This window comes from Polypterus senegalus, chromosome 18 (assembly GCF_016835505.1).
Source record: "Polypterus senegalus isolate Bchr_013 chromosome 18, ASM1683550v1, whole genome shotgun sequence".
In the NCBI taxonomy this organism is placed as follows: Eukaryota; Metazoa; Chordata; class Cladistia; order Polypteriformes; family Polypteridae; genus Polypterus; species Polypterus senegalus.
Window position 1 is genome coordinate 68162363 of NC_053171.1, and position 20653 is coordinate 68183015.

General features: G+C 39.3%; 1 protein-coding gene across 15 annotated transcripts in view; it reads right to left on the reverse strand.

Annotated features, from left to right (window-relative positions):
- The window catches only part of ryr3 (ryanodine receptor 3), a 539734-nt gene that overhangs the window by 99510 nt on the left and 419571 nt on the right, over nt 1-20653 (reverse strand). For 5 of the 15 annotated variants that reach the window (XM_039741272.1, XM_039741267.1, XM_039741269.1 and 2 more), the window contains 7 exons: nt 17205-17297; nt 15906-15920; nt 12803-12973; nt 10704-10763; nt 7132-7266; nt 6858-6970; nt 4784-4883 (listed from right to left, as the gene is read on the reverse strand). In XM_039741272.1, coding sequence (XP_039597206.1) covers nt 4784-4883; nt 6858-6970; nt 7132-7266; nt 10704-10763; nt 12803-12973; nt 15906-15920; nt 17205-17297 — 687 coding nt within the window. The remainder of the gene's footprint in view (nt 1-4783; nt 4884-6857; nt 6971-7131; nt 7267-10703; nt 10764-12802; nt 12974-15905; nt 15921-17204; nt 17298-20653) is intronic. The other 10 variants (XM_039741276.1, XM_039741271.1, XM_039741273.1 and 7 more) reach the window with 3 other exon arrangements.

Below are 20653 nucleotides of genomic sequence, written 5' to 3' on the forward strand. Positions count from 1 at the left end.
AGAGGACCCAGTGTGAATGGGGGCTGCAACAGCTGGTTCACAATACAAAACATAAATCAGTCCATATGATCCCCTGGTAGAAGGTGCACTGGGCTAGCATCAGCAGAAGCCGCTAGTCCCTGCAAAGGGCAATGAAGAGCTTAGTGGGGACACTCGTACATGTCACAGTGGCTGCAGGTTTTCACTTCAAACAATTTCCTAATTAGAACCCATTTATTTCTCACCAAAGGAAAAATGTTTTTTTTTTACTTCATTTTAGTTAATTCACTTGCTACGATTCGGAACCTTTAAATGCCTATTTTAATTTTAAATACCTGCATTTAAGTTTTAATTAGATCCTGTGTCCAGTTAATAATGAAATGCAAATACCAAAGATAAAAGTGCCTGAACATGATGGCAATTAAAATCAAACAAATCCTAAAACAGATTCTAAAAGGAAGATCAAAAAACAAAGTAAAGTCGAAAAATCAGAGATCCAAATAATTAATAAAAATCACAATAAACACAAGTAATCTCACCACTCCTAAGCATATTTGAAATAAACCTCCAGGAACAGTGGGAGACCCTCTGGATGTATTGGAGGGTAGTTCCTGGCTGTTACTGACATGTGGCCCTGCCTCTTAAGGGTCCATTCATAAAACAAACAGAACATAACAAAGGAAGCTCACACACAAAATTGAAAACAAAGAATGATCCTCAAAATCAAAGAAAGTACAATTAACATAATCAAAATAAATGAAAGAATCAAAAATGAACAAAAGAGACACAAAGCATGAATTTCAACGCCAGCTGTCATGACTCAGCTAGGGTTTTGGGGTTCAAAATCATGTTTGTGTCTCTTTTGTTCATTTTTGATTTATGTTATGTAAATAATTCTTGATTTTTGGTTTTGTCTATTTGTATCAGTTGCCTTTGCTATTTTCTGTTTGTTTGGTGAGTGGTCTCCCTAGCGGTGGGGCCACCTGCTAATCCCTACCACTCTATAAATCTGTCCTCCACTCTTTAAATCTGAAGGTTTTCCACAGTTCCTGGTGGTTCATTTTGAATGTGTCTAGGAGCTGAAGAATTTACTTGGATTTCCTTGATTTATTGTATTTCAATTTTTTTTGGCTTTTGACTATGTTTCTGGATTACTGCTTTGTTTATACTGGATTGATGTAGTGTTTTTGGGCAATCCATTTACTTCTTGTGCTGCATGGAGCTTCACTGTTATTGAAGAACAGTTTGTGAAAATAAACTTTTTATTTCATAAAGATTCAGTGCTTGCCCTTATCACTAGTCAGGGTTTTATGGAGATACCCCCTTCTAGTGGACAATTTCTGTAAGTGCTGCTGGAACACATTGGGATATATGTGCTTTGGGACTTAGTTTACAACACCACACACAAAGGGGAAGAACCCTGCTTGAGACCTGACAATGAGAAAGAAAAGGGCAGGACTGAGAAATTCAAGTCCATTCTGGTCCACAAAACATTTGTGAACATATGGAAAATGTTCTCAGAAAGGAAATTCTACAATGTAATTAAAATTTGTCTTGGATGAATACATAGCACTAACAGTCATACAGTAAAATACCAAGCCTCATTATCATAAGTATTGCATTCTAATTAGGAAACTGGTTGGAGCGAAAGCCTGTAGTCACTGTGGCCCTCTAGGACTGAGAGTGAAGATCCCTGGCTTATAGGAAATGATGCCATCAAAGTCAAGAAAGTTATGCTTCCCAGACAGCACAAGAACATATACTGTTGTGATTAAAGAGGGTGAGTAGTCTAAAACCTAACACTGTTGGCCTTCTGTTAAGTAGGGGTTTTAGCAATTTTATACTTTAGATGCTACGGGTACCCCAGAAGTGTTAAAAAGAAGAGCAGAAGTGTTAAGGAAGATCAGTAGGGGGCAGACACATGTCTGTACTCCCTCACTCCAGTGAAGGGCAACAGGAACCACTCATATCAGATACATTGCTCCTCTATGAAGAGGTGACCTAGGGTGGAACAGCCCCTAAAATGGGTGTTGGGGTTCAAAACGGCAGGGATAACTTGGACTACTACAGCAAGTACTAGGTGAATGTCTCAGGAGGTCTGTAGCCAATCCTGACCCTTAAGTAATTAGGCAAATCAACCCAGAAGCAGATTTTGTCAAGAAGATACAAGTCTCTTCCATACAGAACCCAAGTGCAGAAACAGTTGGGAAGAAGATTTTGGCAAGCATTTGAGTGACAGGAGGAAGACAGTCCAAGGTGAAGAGTGGAAAGGAAGCAGTGAGCAGGAGGGGAAGGAGCTGTAAGATAACTAGCAGGCAGGCAAGAAGGGAGGCTGTGAGTTTTAAGGTGGTTTTATATTATTTGTGTGTACCTAATGACAACTCTTTCAGAGTTATTTTGGTCAAGGCTCATGACTTTCTGCTATTATCCTCCATATATATATATATACATATGTGTTTCCTTCATATATATGGCAATACACCTTTATGCTGCCTCATTGGGTCTGCTCTCTTAAGATTGATGAATACTCATGTAGTGAGCCTACACCATAACTATTGCATAGCTGGACACATACTGTACCTTTTCAAAATGTGACTACACGTAGTGTCAACACAGACCCCTACAACTCTGATTGGCCCATACGGTAAATACTTATTTCCTGAAATGATTTCCGTTGTCTTCTGCTAGTAAAAATGGAGCAGATTGAGGAAAGACTTGTCAGAAAATTTACAAAATACAGTTGGTAATACCTCATCACAATACTACAATGACAATGAGATGATTTCTAGCCTAAAGAATGTAAACAGGAAATGGATTCACTTTACTTGTGTGCATATGCCCATAGCTATGGTGTAGGCTCGACACACAAGTATAAAATTAGCTTTTATCTTTAGCAAAGTCAGAAGATGTTTTTTCTTCTTTTTTTTGTAATTTTTCTCTTTGTTGCTGCTGTTTGTTATAAGATTTATTGAGCTTCTGTAAATAAAGTGCCATCTATCTATCTATTGTGTAAAGTACTGCACTGTACTATTGTAATGGGGATTAAAAAATATTCAATTGTCTTCAGAAATGTTGCTTGTTAATATTTTTTTTGCTGTTGTGCATTTGTAATATCTAGCATTATTATGTTTGTATGTTACATTATGTTTATAATGTTGTTTAGGGAAATTTGTATCAGATAGTTTAAAGAAAGTAAGCACATATTTTAAGTAAAAAGAATTAAAAGAGTTATTTGTTTTAGGGTATAAGAACAGCTGTGATTGACGTTTCCCTAACCCGGTGTGTGTTTTAGAAGACTCTGTTAAGTACTGACTCAGGATGTGAAGCACAGTGCTGTCTGTGATGTCAGAAGAGATGATTTACTTTTATGAGCTCAGAATATCGGAGACAGAAAAACTTTAGATTTTATGGGTTCCTGGAGGGGGGCAGGATGAGTTTGCAACACTGAGTATAGCTTCCCCTTCAGGAAGAAAACTTGGGGTCAAAAAGGCAGGTTTTATGAGCCTCGACAATAAGAGGATAATAGAAAGTCAACTGATGTGCTGGCTAGTGAGACAGAAACACACAGAGAGAAGACTGACAAAGAAAAAAAAAACTGACAATAAACCAGATGAGATGTTGACCTAGCTACAAAGTAAAGTGACCACAAAGAGCTGAACTGAATTAAAAATCTGACCAGTGTCCTTGTGAAACTACTAATATTATGGGTCATCTGGAATAAACATATAAATATCGAATGTGTTGCTGATCTTCATCTGCTTTCACAACTGTGGGATGATCTGCATTGAAATGGTATGAAAAGCCACATTTGTATTTTGCTTTTGGTTTATAACACTAACTATAACATCTATAAATTAAAACTTACTAAACCAACTTTCAACGTTTGATTCTATTTGTGCCTTGACAATCAGTAAAATAAGTTCTTCTCTTAGCTGAGTCAAAGAAGGATGTAAGAAATAAGCCACAATATGGCCATACTTTGGTGAAAGTCTGAAGTTAGTGGACTTGAGTCGTGGACTGTAAATCCCAAAAGCTTGTGTCTGGTTAGAGAAATAGGAGTAGCAACAGAGATGCAACATAACTGTAGTGTACAGAAATAAATCTGTGCATTCAGTAAAAGGGTATTTAATGATTTCAGGTAGGGTGTCCCGAAAAGCCCTCCCATGACAAAACAATCTTATACAAAATGTGTCATTCTAAGACACTATGCTGCTTTTTGAGACCAACACAGAATACTAGGGCATTTACTGTTGGTGTGATCATTTTTGTTTTACTCTTAATCTGTTACGTTATGAATTTCTGGTGCTACTTGATCTTAAGCACATTGTAATGTGTCATGTTTATGTTGTATTTTCCCAATTTTGAGAATATTTTAAATTTCTAAGTCATTTATTGATTTTCCTGTTTGGTAAGTTGCAATAAATAACAGAGAGAAATATTTTTCGCTAGACATAACCCCTGGAGTGAACCCGGTGTATTCCACATGGTAGTTTTCTGTTAGCCACAGTTTGTATCTAAAGACTGTAGATTTGGCATTCAATTTCTTCCGTGTTCACATTCTAAAAATATCTGCTAAACTGATAAAATTTAGATTTTAAAAGATTTGACTATATGATCTTGGAACACTTTTTAACGTGGTCTGCTGTTGAACTGGGAAAACTCAAAAGTGCAGCAATGCTTGACCAATCAGAATCCGCTGAGGTTGGTGTGGGAATTCCAGAGGGGGGCAGGGCGGTGAAGGGGCGGGAGTGGGGGGGTGGAAGGGCTGCTTATACACAGGCAGGTTAGCCGCAGCTTACTTTACCGTCAAGGTGAAGACCAGACTGTCATAGTCTGTTTTCTCAAGCACCTTTTCCAGCCAAATATGTTGGTAGGAGCTCAGGAAGTAATTGTTATTTTTGTGTCTGATGAATAGGGTCATGGGTCATTTAAAAAGGAACAGAAAACAAAGAAGAGAGAAAGGTCACCACTCGTAAGATAGGAAAAAAATAACCGGTGTGCATTACTGACAACCAGGCTGCAGCTCTGTCGTGCTCCCCTTGCCCAGATTACAGGGGAACCTGCCCCCTACCAAGCTGCTGCTTTGTTGAGTAAAACATTTATAAATGCTTGGTGTAAAAACATGCTTTTTGAAATGACATTCATCCTCTGTCTCTATGTACTTGAAGTGAAGAGGTGGATTTGCTAGTTTATGAGCACATGGGCAATGGAACAGGAATCATCTCTTTCACAGACTCTGCCAGATACAGACATATATAGGAATCAGGTAACAAAGGTCATAAGGAAAAAAGAGTGGACGAGGGTAAGAGAGAAGAGTGTGCTTGGGAATGCTGGCTCCTCTGCTTGTTCTCAAACTTGACTGCCCAAAGATGGCTCAGGGGCAGAGAAAGGAAGCTTGCCATTGGAAGCCAGCAGGAGCTGTACAAGTCTAAAGCCCATTTCCACCTCTTCCCATTTCATGACTGAAATAAATAGCACATACAGATTCATGCCTCACTTTAAAGACTGCAATAGTTCTTCAATGGCAGAAGAGTGTGTCCAGCCTTGCATCAAAGCCTTTTGTGATTCTTAAAAAGCAGTACAGGCTCATCTAGAATGTTTTTCAAAAAGTAGCAGAATGTGCCAAGTTTCTAACATATTTCTCAAACATCAACATAAAAAGCTGGAAAATATCACAAAACAAAAACAGCAGAACAAGCTAAATGCCAGTTTAAACACTGACATATTTTTCAAAAAGAAGAAGAGCATGCCAAGCTTTGGTTCAAAAGCTGCCATTTCAAAAAATAATGCTAAGATGCAGTTTATTCTTCTCAAAAACAGCCCGCTAACCCTTAGTTCACTGACTGATATATTTCTTGAAAATTAAAGAATGCCAGTCACCTCAAAAATATTTCCTGTAAAGCAGTAGAGCTTGGCAAGCCTCAATTCCGGGTTGAAACAGTTCACAAAAATTATCAGAGTTTGCAAAGCCCCAATTAACCACTCTCTAAAAAAGTATGTTATCTTTAATTCACTGGCTGGTAAATTTCTAAAAAAAAAAAATCACTGAAAGGCTGGTACACTTCACAGAAATACCAGATCAAGCAAAAAAAATCAATTGTCAATAATCAGCTCAACGAATGGCACATTTCTGAAAAAACAAGAGAATGCCAAGCCTCTGTTTAAAGGATTGCAATCCAAAAAGCATAAGAGCATGGCAAGCTCCAGTTCACCTTTCTAAAAAAAAAAAAAACAGAACAGCGCTCTAGTTACAGGCTGGCACCTTTGTAAAAAAAGGAGATGAACATGCCAAGTGTCACCTGGCAGGCTGATATGTATCTCAAAAATCAGTTGAGCACTTCAAAGCTCATCTAAAAAACCAGCACATTTTTCAAAAATCTGTAGCGTGCCAAGCCTCAATTCAAAGGATGGGTTGTTTAACAAAGACAGCAGAGCATGTCAGATCTCAGTGTAAAAGCTGGCACATTTTAAGTGCAGCGGATTGTGCCACATCTCCATTCAAAATGATTTTTTAAAAGACCAGCAGGATTTATCAATTCCTTATTTAAATTTCTCTAAAATCACTACAGAGCACAAAGCCTTTGCTGAAAGACTGGCACATTTCTCAAAAGATAATATAGAACGGGTAGTCTCACTTTGAAAGTGGTACTTTATTCTGGGGTAGCAGAGTGTATTAAGTGATTATATACCTCTACAGATGGAGGCCACACTCCATCTTTATATCGTCAGGGGGTGGTCAAGAAGGGCATCAGCAAGAGGATGACTTTGTGATTGTAGCTCAGCCTTCACAAGTCTAATGGTTTTGGCAAAATGAAGCAGCTCTGGCCTGTATGTTCACAGCATGTGGGTCCTAAATGCCCAGTAGGGGACAATCATACCTTGGAAGGTTGTAGAGAGGTGCCATCCTGAAGCATGCAACCACTGCTCGCTTACGCTGCTTAGATAGAAGCTTGTGCCACACTGCCTTCTTGGACCTTAAAGGCTGCTCAACCTTATGAAAAGAAACACAGACTGAAAATTTCTCAACACAATAACTAGTAGGGAGGGTAAGATGCTTAATAATTGAAGGATTGCACCATTAGCTCTTTTATCATGGGTTTACAACTCCTAGAAATGTGCAAAGTGGTATGATTAGATTTCACCTACACCTACCTGCTCCAAGTGGTAGACAGCAGCCGAAATTCTCTGCACCCTGTTGACTGTGTGTTCTGGGTCTGCAGGCTCTTCACTCTTCACCACAACATCTTTATAAAGGTTCATTTGCCATCGTACTGCTGGATCTTCAGACTGTAAGCAATAAAAAACAACCAAGGAAAAAAAAGGACTGAAACTGTCATTCCACATCCCTGCCACCAATGGAGTATCTATATATATAATTCACTAAGGCAAGACAACCATGAAAAGCACGCCGGAAGGGGCGTGGATTCACTAAGCCGCCGACAAGTGAGACACCTATGGTGCACGAAGGAAGGAGCCACGCCCACCAACTCCATTGGATACGACGACAACTCGCAGGGCCACGCCCACCAAGTCAGACGCAAGAACACAGAAAAAGTGGCGTCATTTATATTCGTCTGTCGTGGAGGCCACATGCGGTGCAGGGCAGGTTAATGTCATGCACCTCCGAGCTACGTTGACTGTTCATAGAGGCATGTTTATCGCCATATGCAGCATGTGAGGGGTATCTCATGGGATCTTTAAAACAATCCTTTACAACTGAGGTTAAAACACAATGAAGTAAGCAGTCTTTAAAAACCGAGTTTTCGGTTACAACGCATGACCGCTTGCACCATAGCAAACTGTTTTACACACTACATACAGCAATTCGCATCCGCGACAAACATGCGTCTTCTTAGATGCTCCTGCAGGAACACGGAAGACGTTTTCCTACCCACCAACACTCCTTTTTCACCGGCCCGCGTCTACCATCGCTCTCTAGGCATTCACACTGCCTGCCCATGTGCCCGGACGCAAAAACTCAGCGACCACCCAGTTAGCCCCTTTCGTCTGTGCTAGGAGTCCACATGCACGTCTATGCCACGTTGACTTTTCATTATTCTTTTTGGTTTCGACACCATGAAAAACCATGCAAAGGAACAACGAAGCCCCGCCCAGAAACTACCCCTCCTCCCACGTGCTCAGGAACGCACCTCAGACCACTGCCCGCCAAATCAAACAGCTCATCAAACACATACTCGCTCGCTTTGGTCTGTGCTCCGGTCCAAACCCAGCTGTGAGCCACGTTGACTATTCTTTTGCCCTCCATGGCTGCCGCTTCAAATGTATTTCATGGAAACAACAATTCTTTCAATGTTATGGAAATTCCTGCTTCAGGTAACTGTTTCTGTCAGTCGGGTTTTTTTGGAGAAATGTCATTGACGAGACTGTTGCTCTCAAACTTCGTGACATGGCTCTTAGCTTTGTTTGCCAACATTGGGATAACTTCGGTGACGTGGTGTCCGTTGTTCTTAGTCACAGAGGCATTGTTATACAGTCTGCTCAACAATACGCTGATTACATGAATATGTCCGGACTCTATGGTGCAGCGTGTCAAACGGTTTGCGAGGGGTATCCCATGGGATCCTTAAAACAATCCTTTACAACTGAGGTTAAAACACAATGAAGTGAGCAGTCTTTAAAAACTGAGTTTTCGGTTACGACGCTCCACCACGTGCTCCATGGCAAACTGTTTTACACGCTACATACAGCAATTCGCATCCGCGACAAACATGCGTCTTCTTAGAGGCTCCTGCACTTTGTTCACACCCCTCCCCTCGCTACTACCGTGGTCAGGTGTCTTGATGGATTATATATAGAAAGGCAGCCGAAACCGCACAGAGCAATGAAAAGTCATTCACTTTCTGTTGTATCCTCAAACCCTCCCTTTTTAGACAACTGTGTCTTTCCAGAAGTGTTTAGCATTCAATAAATAATTATGCATGACATTGACCGTGTGTCTACCCGGCGTGGGTAAGCCGTTGAGCCCCATTCGGGCTGCAAACCGTGGAATTCCGACTCATGCGCTCCCCAGGGCCGATTCTGGCGACGGGCAAAACGTGCCCGCGCGTGGCAGCCAAACACAAAGGCGGCCGTTGAGGAGACGTGCAGCAGCCGGCGACGCTGCGACCGGCGGCTGTCCGCCTTTGAATTTTAAAGTCTGAGGGCGCCAACGACTATAGCAGCGGCGGCGTTTGCAGTGAGCAAAGTTTGACAAAGTTGCGTGTGGCGTGTATTGTAGTCGATGCGTTGATGCCTATTAGGGACTCCACATACATAGCGATTTGCTCGCGCGGCGCGTATAAGCCTTTGATGGTCGCCGCTCATCGCACGCTCTGTCTGAACGGTTCCATTGCTTACCATGTGTTTACGACACGCTCTCTAAATGTGTGTAGTCCCTTAGTCAACGTTCAACTTGCATGTTTAATAGTTGCGTCGCAAAGGCGATAGATTTCATGTGAGACGCGTACGTTCCTCAACGGGATTGCGAGTCAAGAGAAGCGGCAAAGACAGCGGGCTGCGGCGATCTCTGAATTGACTGTCACTGTGTGCAGAGCTGCCTGTCGCTTAGAACGATTAAATAAACCGGCTTTCTAATCTAGGCTGGTTTGGTTTAAAATTAATCGTTTGAAATTAAATTTTATTTATACATCCCGACTCTAACCCTAACACCGTCTTAATCCTGTTTGAAGTAGTACATTTAATAGTAATATCCGTCATATCATAATAGAAAATAGGTACGTAGGGCGGCGAAACCACATTCGCACAAAGGCGGCCGTCTACCCAGGATCGGCCCTGACGCTCCCACTGGTTGCGTCGCGACAAACATGCGTCTTCTTAGATGCTCCTGCACTTTGTACACACCCCCCTCCCACCTCGCTACTACCGTGGTCAGGTGTCTTGGTGGATTATATATAGAAAAGCGGCCAAAACCGCACGGAGCAATGAAAAGTCCACGTCAGTCACATGTACATCTGGACTGTGTAAAGACGACGACTCAAGTGACAAGTTGGAGGTGGGCACATGACCGGGCAGTACATACTGAACGATAAATCAGCAGACTAGCATGACGGACGGAGCTGAATGGACGTCCTTCTCTCCTCCCGTTCCACTCTCCGCGCCGTGAACCCCCATCCCTCCGTCTGGCAGCAGAAGGTGCGAGGACGATCCGCCGGTTTTCAGTCACGGACGATTGTGTGTTGGTTCGTTCCGTGCATTGTTACAATGTTGCTTTTCTTGCCGATTTATTACATTACCGATTTTTCAAATGTTAATTTTCTGCCTGTGCTTAAAATTCATTAAAAAAACGGCCTGATTATGCGGCGTATGGTACGCCGCGGGTTGGCTAGTTAAAGTGAATTGAGTGTCAACACAATTTAGCATTCTTCAACATCTGTAGCACACCAGCTTAGATAGCCTAAGAGTATTTGGTGGCTGTATTTCAATCTACATCCCATCAATTTTTCACTTCTTCTGACCTTAAGACAGTCAACTGATGTATAGGTGCTCTTACTTTGATACACCACACGAAAGTACTGGAAAACAGGATAGGTGAGGAAGGCAAAATATAGAGAAAAGTTTGATTTCAAACTGCACAGACATAAGGATGTTAAAGGCTCTGCATGCAGAGAGGAAGTTGGGGTTTGCAATAAAAAGGTGACACACCCATACTTATCTATATTCTATAGTATACAACACACACACACCTCGAGGACCTGTAGGCTTACCTTTTCTCGCAAGTGCAGATTTTGTCGAATATGGTCCTTAACCTCATCATCTGTATCCTTCTGCAAAAACAGGACCAGACAACATAGTCAAGCATTGTGAAGGTCCAGATTGTCAGCAGCTACCTACACTCTGTTGAACCCTGACTACTGATAGTCATAAACCATGATGAGCCACTGCAATGAGGATACTTAATCAAACAAGAAGGTGAAAAGTACTTTTATTCCTATAAGGCAGTCTATGGTTGAAAACGTCAAAGTATAAACGGTGCAACTCCACTAAAAATGTCCATGTGCAGGCTAAAAACCAGAAAGTAATTAAAATCTCTACTTGGGACAAAAGGTCTCATGTGGCGATCATTATTTCATTCATAAAGTCTCACTCTCTCTGTCTTCCCAGCTCACCCCTGCTGGTCTTCCCAGCTGGCAAAGAATTTGGCCAACTGATACAGGCATGAAGCAAAGGCAGACTAAATGAGAGAAAGCTACACAGGGTCAGCGAGTGGGTGTGACCCAGACCTCCAGTGAGGGGGAGACAGACATCTATAAGTAAGATGTTAATTGCTTTACTCTCTGAGAAGAGAGAATACAGACTGAAATCACCTTTTATTATAGACTGATGCTGTTAACATTTAAGTGTTGCTGGTGTCCTCCCACCCTGGAATGGTGGGACCACATATAAAAACTGTTGTCATTTCTACACAGTGTGACTGAAATGTATGTAAATCCCCTTAAAAAAGTGTGCAATATGCACTTTAATCACATCTGAATTGTAATTTTTAATTGTGGAGCAGGAGGGTAAATCAAGGAACAATGTGTCCTCATCCCAAACATGATGGATGGCACTGTATATTTTATACTAAACGCAGTTTTAGTGGACATAGTCAAGTGGTTGGTGTTTTATTTGGTGTTTTCAGTTACAATACATTATATACTGTATCTGCATCTGAAGTGCAAAGAAGATTTAGCATTTAGTTTAATGTGCTTTGGCAAGGAAAAATTCGATCATAGAACACAGTTTTAAAGTGGTCCAATAAATTTCAATCTACTGGTAGTTTGAAGAACATTTTTGTTGGATCTTTGACAACTGTAAGAATGCCAGAAAATATCCAAAGGGCAAGAGAAGTGTGGACGTTCAGCACAATGTCAGTTAGTAGCATTAAATATTTCAAAACTGGTCAGTTCACCAAATTATTCATCAAGATTATTCCTGTCAGCATATGCTAAAATTTTTTTCGTATAATTTAGCTTCTTTTTATGCAGTTTATTGGATGGCTAAATGAAAAATGTTATAGGTTGAACATATTTGGAAACTTGTTTAGAAAAATGTATTGTTAATGATGAAGCTCATTTAAAAAAAAGATATTTGAGTCAAGGTAAATAAATTGCATCAATCTACTTTACCCAGCACCATCAATCAAGTAATCATTAATATTATTCTTTCAAAAATCATCATGCGTTGTACCTCAAGAATGTATTATGCTAAGAATCTACGCTGGCAGTGATATACTGTACATCAGGTGTCAGTTCCCTACATTGAATTATAACTATTGTTTTATTTACAATATGTTTGCTTCCCACTTTTCTCTTTTAGTAATAGTCATGTGAGAATTATGCTTGAAAAGACACAAAAACATTTTCCATTTTTACTATAAGACTATTGTTATTTTTCTGTCTAAAGCTTCAATGTTATTATGGCAGTAATTGTCTTCTTGAGTCTCAGTATAGCACAGAAGTTCTTATTTGTGTCCTTATTTTAAAAACTAAGGAATCCTGGACTAGGCATGTGATGAGAACAGTAAAGCAGGTGACATGTAAAACTATGACTGTCTGATGAGGAACACTACATTTATTAAGAGCTGTATCGGAATGCTTGGGTTCAAATACATTATGAAAACAATGTTTGCTTTTGCTTCCTCTGAACCAAAATATAAAGTATAAAGCTGGATCAGCCTCTGGGTCTTCATTAATTTTAACACCACTGTTTTTTCTCATATCCCTTGCCATATAAGGAAGGCATTGTTTAGATAAAATTGATCCTAACTGTTGTAATTCTGACAAATCCAAATACTTCACCTTTCAAATGACCAATGTGAACTTACCAGTCCATATCTGAATTTGGCCAGCGATATCAGCTCCTGATCTCCTGGAGTGCACATATTCAGACCAATGGGCAACATCTTTTTGAGAGCTGCAACAATCAGTGAGGTCTGGATGGAATAGAATTCCCCACGGCGCCTCGTCCTCTTTCTTTCTTGATCTTGGCCTCCTGTCTATTTTTTTTAATACAAAAGAAAGTTAAAACAACAAAAGCCATGATGAATAAATATCAGAGGTCATGGTGATTTACTTTGCCCAACAACGCTCACACTGGAATGCTTACTATGTATCTTTACATGTCTCAAACAATGGTGACAACACAGGCCTATCTACAGGATCTGAAAAAATCAAAAACCAAGAAACTGGTATTGAATGGCATCCAATCCAAGGAGAATTACCAGTTCTGAAAGGTGGCACCCAACAAACCAAACATAATGTTGAGGGTGCATTGTTTTTTTAAAGCTTAGAAAATAGGAAGGAAGGGGCAGGTAAACTGAAATTGGCTCCGATCCTCATCATAAACAGCAGGTTTAAACAGGCCTATATAAATGTCTACATGATGCTGCAGTTTAGGTGGTAAAAGTCACCTTCTCACTGTCTTTTGTTATTGAAGACCCAAAGGACTTCAGTGAAGTGAGAGCAAAGGATACAATGAGCTGCAGTCTGGCCCGCTAGAGATCAACTGTTCCTCCCAGATGTCTTTTAACTCTCCAGTGTTTATGGGTCCTCAGCATACTGGTATTAAATTTACACTTGGTAATACTGCTTTTAAAACACCCCAAAAAGACAAAATACTTAAAAGCTCATTAAAATCACATTACTAATGAATATCCCTTTCTGTATAAATTCTTATAAAGAACAAAAGAGAGTTTACAGAATTTGGTAGTGCTGCATCCAAAAGCTTGCAAAGCTGCTCTACTGGAATACAATCTGTACCTGAAAAGTCTTCTCACACAAAAAGTTCAGTCTCTTTAAAATTCTGAAAAACCAGCAAGGAATGAGAAATGATAAGTGAGTGTGCAATGGTTTAGATTTTTTTGTGCTGAGGTTATTAAGGGTTTAGTATTTGGACAATACTGGCCCAAGAATTAGACCCAAGAATGATTTAGGGAAGGCCTGATATCCTATTTATTTGTTTGCGTGTTGTAAAAGAATGCACTTTAGCTCTTACCAGTGTCACACGTAACACTGGACCGTTTATTACCAGGACTCTGCAGTACAGGTCTCTATCAAGACCTCTATCAAACCTTGTAAAAAATGTAAAGAAATGTAACAGAAAGCAGTGGTTTTATTATGAACAGTAACTCAAAAATGTGTTAATTGCTTTATTTCACCAGTAACCAGTAAAGTGAAATTATATACTGTAGCTATAGGAGGTAACTGAGACATGGCAGCAAGCTGGCACATCTATACTGGCTGTATATTGAGATGTCACATTTTAAAAGGATCAATGAGATATAACTTAACTCTTACCTCATGTCTAAAAGTGTTAAGGGCTAAGGTGATGATAACTACCTGCTAAACCAGGGGTCAGTGCTGTGTGCTAATGTTTCTCTCTTCCCCTCTGTGCAGAAAAGAAGATTGATAACGGTTCCCCCACTGACCTTAAATCCATTGTCCACCCTCATGTACCCACCCCTTCTTGCCTGGAACCCATATGACTGCAAGTTCTGCCATATTTGAATCAGTTCTGTGTTGGACTCCAGTCTGAATAGAGCTAATTTTTATCTTTGAAAAAAGCAATTTTCTTTTTATTTATTTTCATTATACAGAGTCATGGATGTACCCTAAACCTTTTTTCATGATTGCTTCTTGTCTTACATCAGGTAAGATGTGTTACCTAACATTCCAGCTAGCATTACCAAAAAGTGACAAGCAGAAAGAAATGATCAAGTCCTCATATTCTGAGATATAAGTAAACTTGTCTTGTGTTGTTAGGTAAACAGTTATCAAAGGTTGCACAATTAGCATGTGAACAGCAGAGGATACACGTATGAGTGAGCATCCATGTCAGTGTAAAAAAGAAATGGGTCCTTAAAAGATGGTTGGTGTGTTGTAAGATGCTTTGAAATTATCTCACTTATCTCATTTAACTGCAAAATGCACAGCTAAAACAAACAATACCACTTGAGAAAAACTGTAGTGACCAAGTGTGAAAAGGGGTTTCAAGAAAACTTATGATAAAGAGAACATCCTTAGCTTCGCTATTCCAGTTTGAACTTAAAACATTCAAATGTCAAATGTTCCATACACATAGAATGACCGAGTGAGCACGGAGCTGCAAAAATTCAGTATATAAACGTGTATATGCAGTGTGTATTTGCATGGGTATATGTTTGCTAAACTATTTTTTAAACAGTATGTATCAAAGATATTTCTTTCTTTCTTGCATCATGTTTTTTATATATAGCTTCTAAAACTAGAAAAAAAGTAATTTTCTTTGTGTGCAACTCGCAGAGCTTCAATAGAATTTTGCAGAATTTCATCAATGTCATTCATTCTAAAGTATGTCTGTAAAGGTCTTGCCGGTGTCTCTGCTAAAAACACTGCAGAAGTTAGTGATGCACATGGTGCTGTGTGATCCTGGCAGAATCCTGAAGAGACTGAAATCACTTAGGTAGAAAAAGTGTTTGGGAAGAAGCTTGGGAAGTGTGCCAACAATAAACTACGATAAAATTCACACTCACAGCATTTTCCTTAAAACTTACTTTATTTTTCCTGTAACCCACAACACCAGGGACCTTTAGGAGAGAACATCTCATGGAACAAAACCCATGGCTAAAATTCTCTCTCTGATATCACTGATGAAGAACACCAAAGCACACGAGCTGCCTTTATGGGAGCACTGCAGGCTGCAGCTAAAAACAGAAGCAGGAGTCAGAAGCAGATTGAGGCTTATGCAGGTCTAATGTTTGGACCATTGACAATCATGGAATGAGTGTTCTACCCATAAAACCACGCACCACTAATGCATTGGCAAAGCCTGCCCCTGCGCTTTTGGCTCCATATGGATTGGTGAAGATGAAAGCAAAGTAAGCAGCTCAGAGATACCAAAAGAGCCAAATTTCAGACTTTAAAGCACAATTCATGCAGGCTGAACGGTACCTTTAAGAGCATGGACTGGAGGAAAAAGAAAAAGAAAAGGATGTAAAGTTCAGAAATGGTGACCCAACAAATACATGTTTATTTATTTTTTGTTTTTGGCAGCTGTTTCTAGACGCCATCCATAATTCAAGTGCATATTAGAATATACCTCATTAAACTGCTGTGCAACTCTCCCTCAACATACATGAAATAACCAACACTGTTTTGGCATAGCCACAAGAACAGCAGCAGGAGAATATTTACTCATTCTATCACACTGACATTATTCCTATTAACATTGTTTATTCTGTGTCTCCCATGCAGAAAATTTAGCATATAATGTATAAGAATTTGCCATGTCAGAATCCCTTTAATTAAATGTCAAGAATGGTATTATCAAACAAAACTAAGTTATTAATTTGTTTACTTTAAAGTATCCCAAAGAAGTTAATTTTCTGCCGACAGTTGGACTGCATTCTTTCATTTTATTGTACTGCATGACCATAGATATATTGATTACTTTACCATCTCTTGTAATGTATGTTGAAGAGAGACATGACACAGTAACACAGGCAAATTATTAGCTATCTGTGATTTGGTCTCCATTATCACAGGACACTTAAAACTACAACATTATTGACTCAGGTGGCACTACACAACAATATATGACTTAGGCCATAAACGCTAGTTACCTGAGCAGTAGGTGTCTACAGTATTTGCTTGTGAAAACATTATGCAACATTAGAAAATGATTACAAATAAATATTAATACAATACAAAGTAACAAGAATGAGTTGTGTTTTTAAAACAAACTAGTATTTTTGTGGCCATCCTTTAGAACTGAAACAATTCAGTTTGGCACATTGCTATATATTTTTATATACAGAATATATTTTGTCATCTGTGAATTTGGGAGGCAGTTTAAGTGCTCTGATCATGTTAGTTACCCAACGACCCAGGGTCTGGCGCTATGTTCTGATGCTTTCTCACTTCCTTCCTTTGCATTTCAATGAATGACTTACAGCTACTCCACCACTGATGTCAGTCCCATTGACTGCCCTCCTGGACCAGCCTCTTCCAGCCTGAAACCCATATTACCGGAAGTTCCACCATATTTGTTCAGTTCTATGTTGGACTTGCGTCTGAAAAGATGTTTCTATCATCTTTGTAAAATTAATAATTAATGAAATGGGAATCATCTTCACATAACATTAAAATACTGTGTCTAATAAAGTGAGTATTGATTATGCACTCTTTGAATAGATCCTTACTATCCTAATGAGCTACAAATGTACACACACTGTTTTTTTGTGAACCTACCTTGGACATCTTGCTCTTGCTGTCCCCCGTAAGAAAAGACAAGTTGTTGATTTCATTCTGAACAACAAAGTTCTGCTCCTCTCTTTTAAAGTTCTGTCAAAGAGAAGAAATGACCACAATTAGAAAGCTGCAAAGAAGATGTACTTTAAAGAAGGGGTACTTTTCTAGACAAATCTCAGGCTTTGTCTCATGCTTTCACCAGAGGGTAACCACCTTTTCTTTCAGAGTTTCTTGCTTTAACACAAAGTCATCCATTTGGATTATAGTGAAATAAAAACAGCATGCATCCCCGACTGCTTGTGAAATGAGTTTTGCATGGCATTCCTTGGCTCACTATAAAAGCTGGTGTTTGACATATCCCATCTTTGACGGTTTGATTGTGTTTTCTTCTGCCTAGGAAACATTTGTTAATAAGATACAGAAATTCTAGGTAGATAAATACTTAAAGATGATGACATCTGAAATGTATGACTGCCTTGTGAGGTAGCCCGACTGCAGAATGGTTTCCACTGCTGCCTCACAGCACAAATAACTGAGTTTAACGTTCAGCCCAGTTACTGTCTGTGTGTTGTCTGAACATTGTCCCTTTATCAACGCTAATTTCCCCAGGTCACTTTATTTTCATTCCACAATACAGTATGCCCAAATATATCCAAGTAAGGTTAACTGGCAACTACTAATTTAGCCCAACATGCATAATGTGACATTCTCAAAGACATGTTCATAGCGCTTTAAGACAAGTCACTACAAATAACACAACTTTAGTCACTAGTCACAGAGCTGGGCATATCTGACAGCCAACAAGCTCTCAACCAGGAGTATGATGCATACAGCTGGTGTTTTTGTCTACACAAAGAGAAAAGCTGCTTTCCTGTCACAGGTCTCATATTGGAGCTAAGATTGTGGTTGAACATACTATACCTGGAATACATTTGTACAACCACCAGACTATCAAAATGCAACAAATTTTCAACACTATGCAGATCTGAAAATGTGCTGAGAAATTATCAGGGAGTTATATAACCTGATACTAAATGTTTGTTGGAATTGCAAATTGGTGCCTGTAAAAACTAGTTCAGCCACCACAAGCCTATCTGGGTTCTGTTTTTTACAGAAGAACAATCTCCACAAAATGGAAAAATGAGAAAAATCAATATATGACGAGTAACTCTGAATGAGGGCTGCATTCTGTGGAAGTCTACATGGTTTATTACAAAGGCACAAATCTAGTGTGTGATATTTTATCACTATATGCAGTACAAAATACACAAATGCTGAACGATGAATACACTCTACACAGAGTAACTGTCAGACTGATGGAAATCAACTTAATCAACTGAATTATATATGCTGACATAGGTGCAACGGAATAGGAGTGGGAGAAAATGAGTGGGGGTGGTGGTGGGAAGGGGGAGTTTACGGCAGTCCTGGAGCAACAGAGAAAAATTGTGATGATAAAAAATACGTTCTTTTTTTTTTTTTTCTTTTTCATTTCATGTTTCTATAAAACGATAGACTCAATGTCATATCACGTAAGTGCTAAATAAGTTATCTTTGAGGGACACAAAGTTATCTTGGTGTGTCTCTCTCAGGTCTGGACCCAGGGGCACTACACTGTTACTTCCACGACGCAACAGTTGAAAAACAGTTGTGCAGAGTATAATTATCAAGTTGTTGATGGTGATGTACAATTGAGGAAGGTAATTGCAGAGTTTTAACACATGTTTTAATTGGTGTCCATTTAGGAGATGCATATTCTTTCAATTAAATCAGTCTTTAGCAGTGCATTCAAAGTCAACAATTGTTTTGATCGTTTTTTACTTTGACATATCTGTGTCTCATATGATATGCCAATTTAAAAATAAATATATTGGCTTCATTTTCTTTTTGCCTTCATTTCAACTTGCCTTTCAGGAAGGCATTGAAATTCAGGTTGTACTTGTTCAAGTAATATTTTGTTAAAAGTTCAGGTTTAGGGTCATTGTTTAAACTATGCCATTATTTTTTTTAATTCCTATGTGTTGATTCTATATTCATTTTGTGATTCAGTATATATTTGCTTCATGATTTATGTATGGATATATTTTAATATTAGATGCGATTAGTCACGATTAATTACATACATATGCGATTAATTTGTTAATTTATTTAATAAATTCCCAGCCCTAAAACAAACAAACACACACACATATACATACATATACAGTATATATGGAAGCGAAGGTCTGTGAAACGGTTTGCATATTTGCAGCTGGAGATCCACAAAGGGAGAAAATGAATCGCGTATCATAAAGTAGTTTTTATTCCTGAGCTTTCAGCCCCTGCCAGGGGTCTTCATCAGAGGATAATGCTTAGATATACAACAATGAAAGGCAATATATAGCAAAATTAGGTGGGAGGGAGGGGTAGGTCAGTGTGTGCGGGGTAATGAGGTGGGGGTTGGGAGGAGTATTGGTCGTAAAGTTTTATTTATTATGAATATGTTCTTATTACGTTTGCATATGCTGGGTTTATGTTCAAATGTCTATTAATGGTGTTTTCATCTGATAGCCAAGATTCAGCCAGCTCTCTGGCACTATTAGTACTGGCCTTAAATCTTACTTGTACATTGTCCCTGTTAAATGTACGTCCTGTTGATTTTGTTTGCGTATAGATCAGTGATTGTGAGTCCTTCTGACGGCATTGCGATGTTCCTGGTTATCAGACGAAAATGCCATTAATAGACATACACACACACTAACTGTGGGTCCTAGAAACTATTGAAATCGTAAGAAAAAAAGATGTCAGGTAACTGAAAGGAACTACTCTGGGCATCTCTCTCCTAGGTTTCATTTTTCCGATGTGCTCACCTCACTTGTTTATTAGTGGCAGGAGGAAAAGTAAAAGGGATACCATTTTGCCGATGTGCTCGTCTCGCTTGCGTAAGAGTTTCACTCTTTTCTCGGCGGTTTTACTTTGGCAACAGAGTCACTTTCTTCTTCTGACTCAATAACTTGTAGCCGCCTTGCCAGCTCTCTAAGCTTCATGCTGTAGTAGCCTTGAACTTCCGGGCCGGACAGAAAGACACACACACTTCCACGTGTAGACGTTTAGTTTTCTGTTTCTTCGGAAGTGGAGCCCTTACCCCGACTCCACCTCTCACTTCCGGGCCAGACAGACACACACACTTCCACATGTAGATGCTTATATATAAGATGTATATGTATGCAAAGCATAAATGGAACTAAGGCAGTGTCCTTATTATCACTATTGCAGTAATACATTGGTGATCCTGGGAATACACAAAAAAGAAAGAAAATATGGAAGCCTTTAAAAATAATTCTTATGTTTCACAGCATGATGATTCTCAAAGGAACTTTAAAATTTATTATTTTATTTCCAGTGTTCTTATTCAGCTTTTGATGCTTTTCTGCAAGAAGCTAGTCATGTAGTGCCTCCATTGCTAGTGC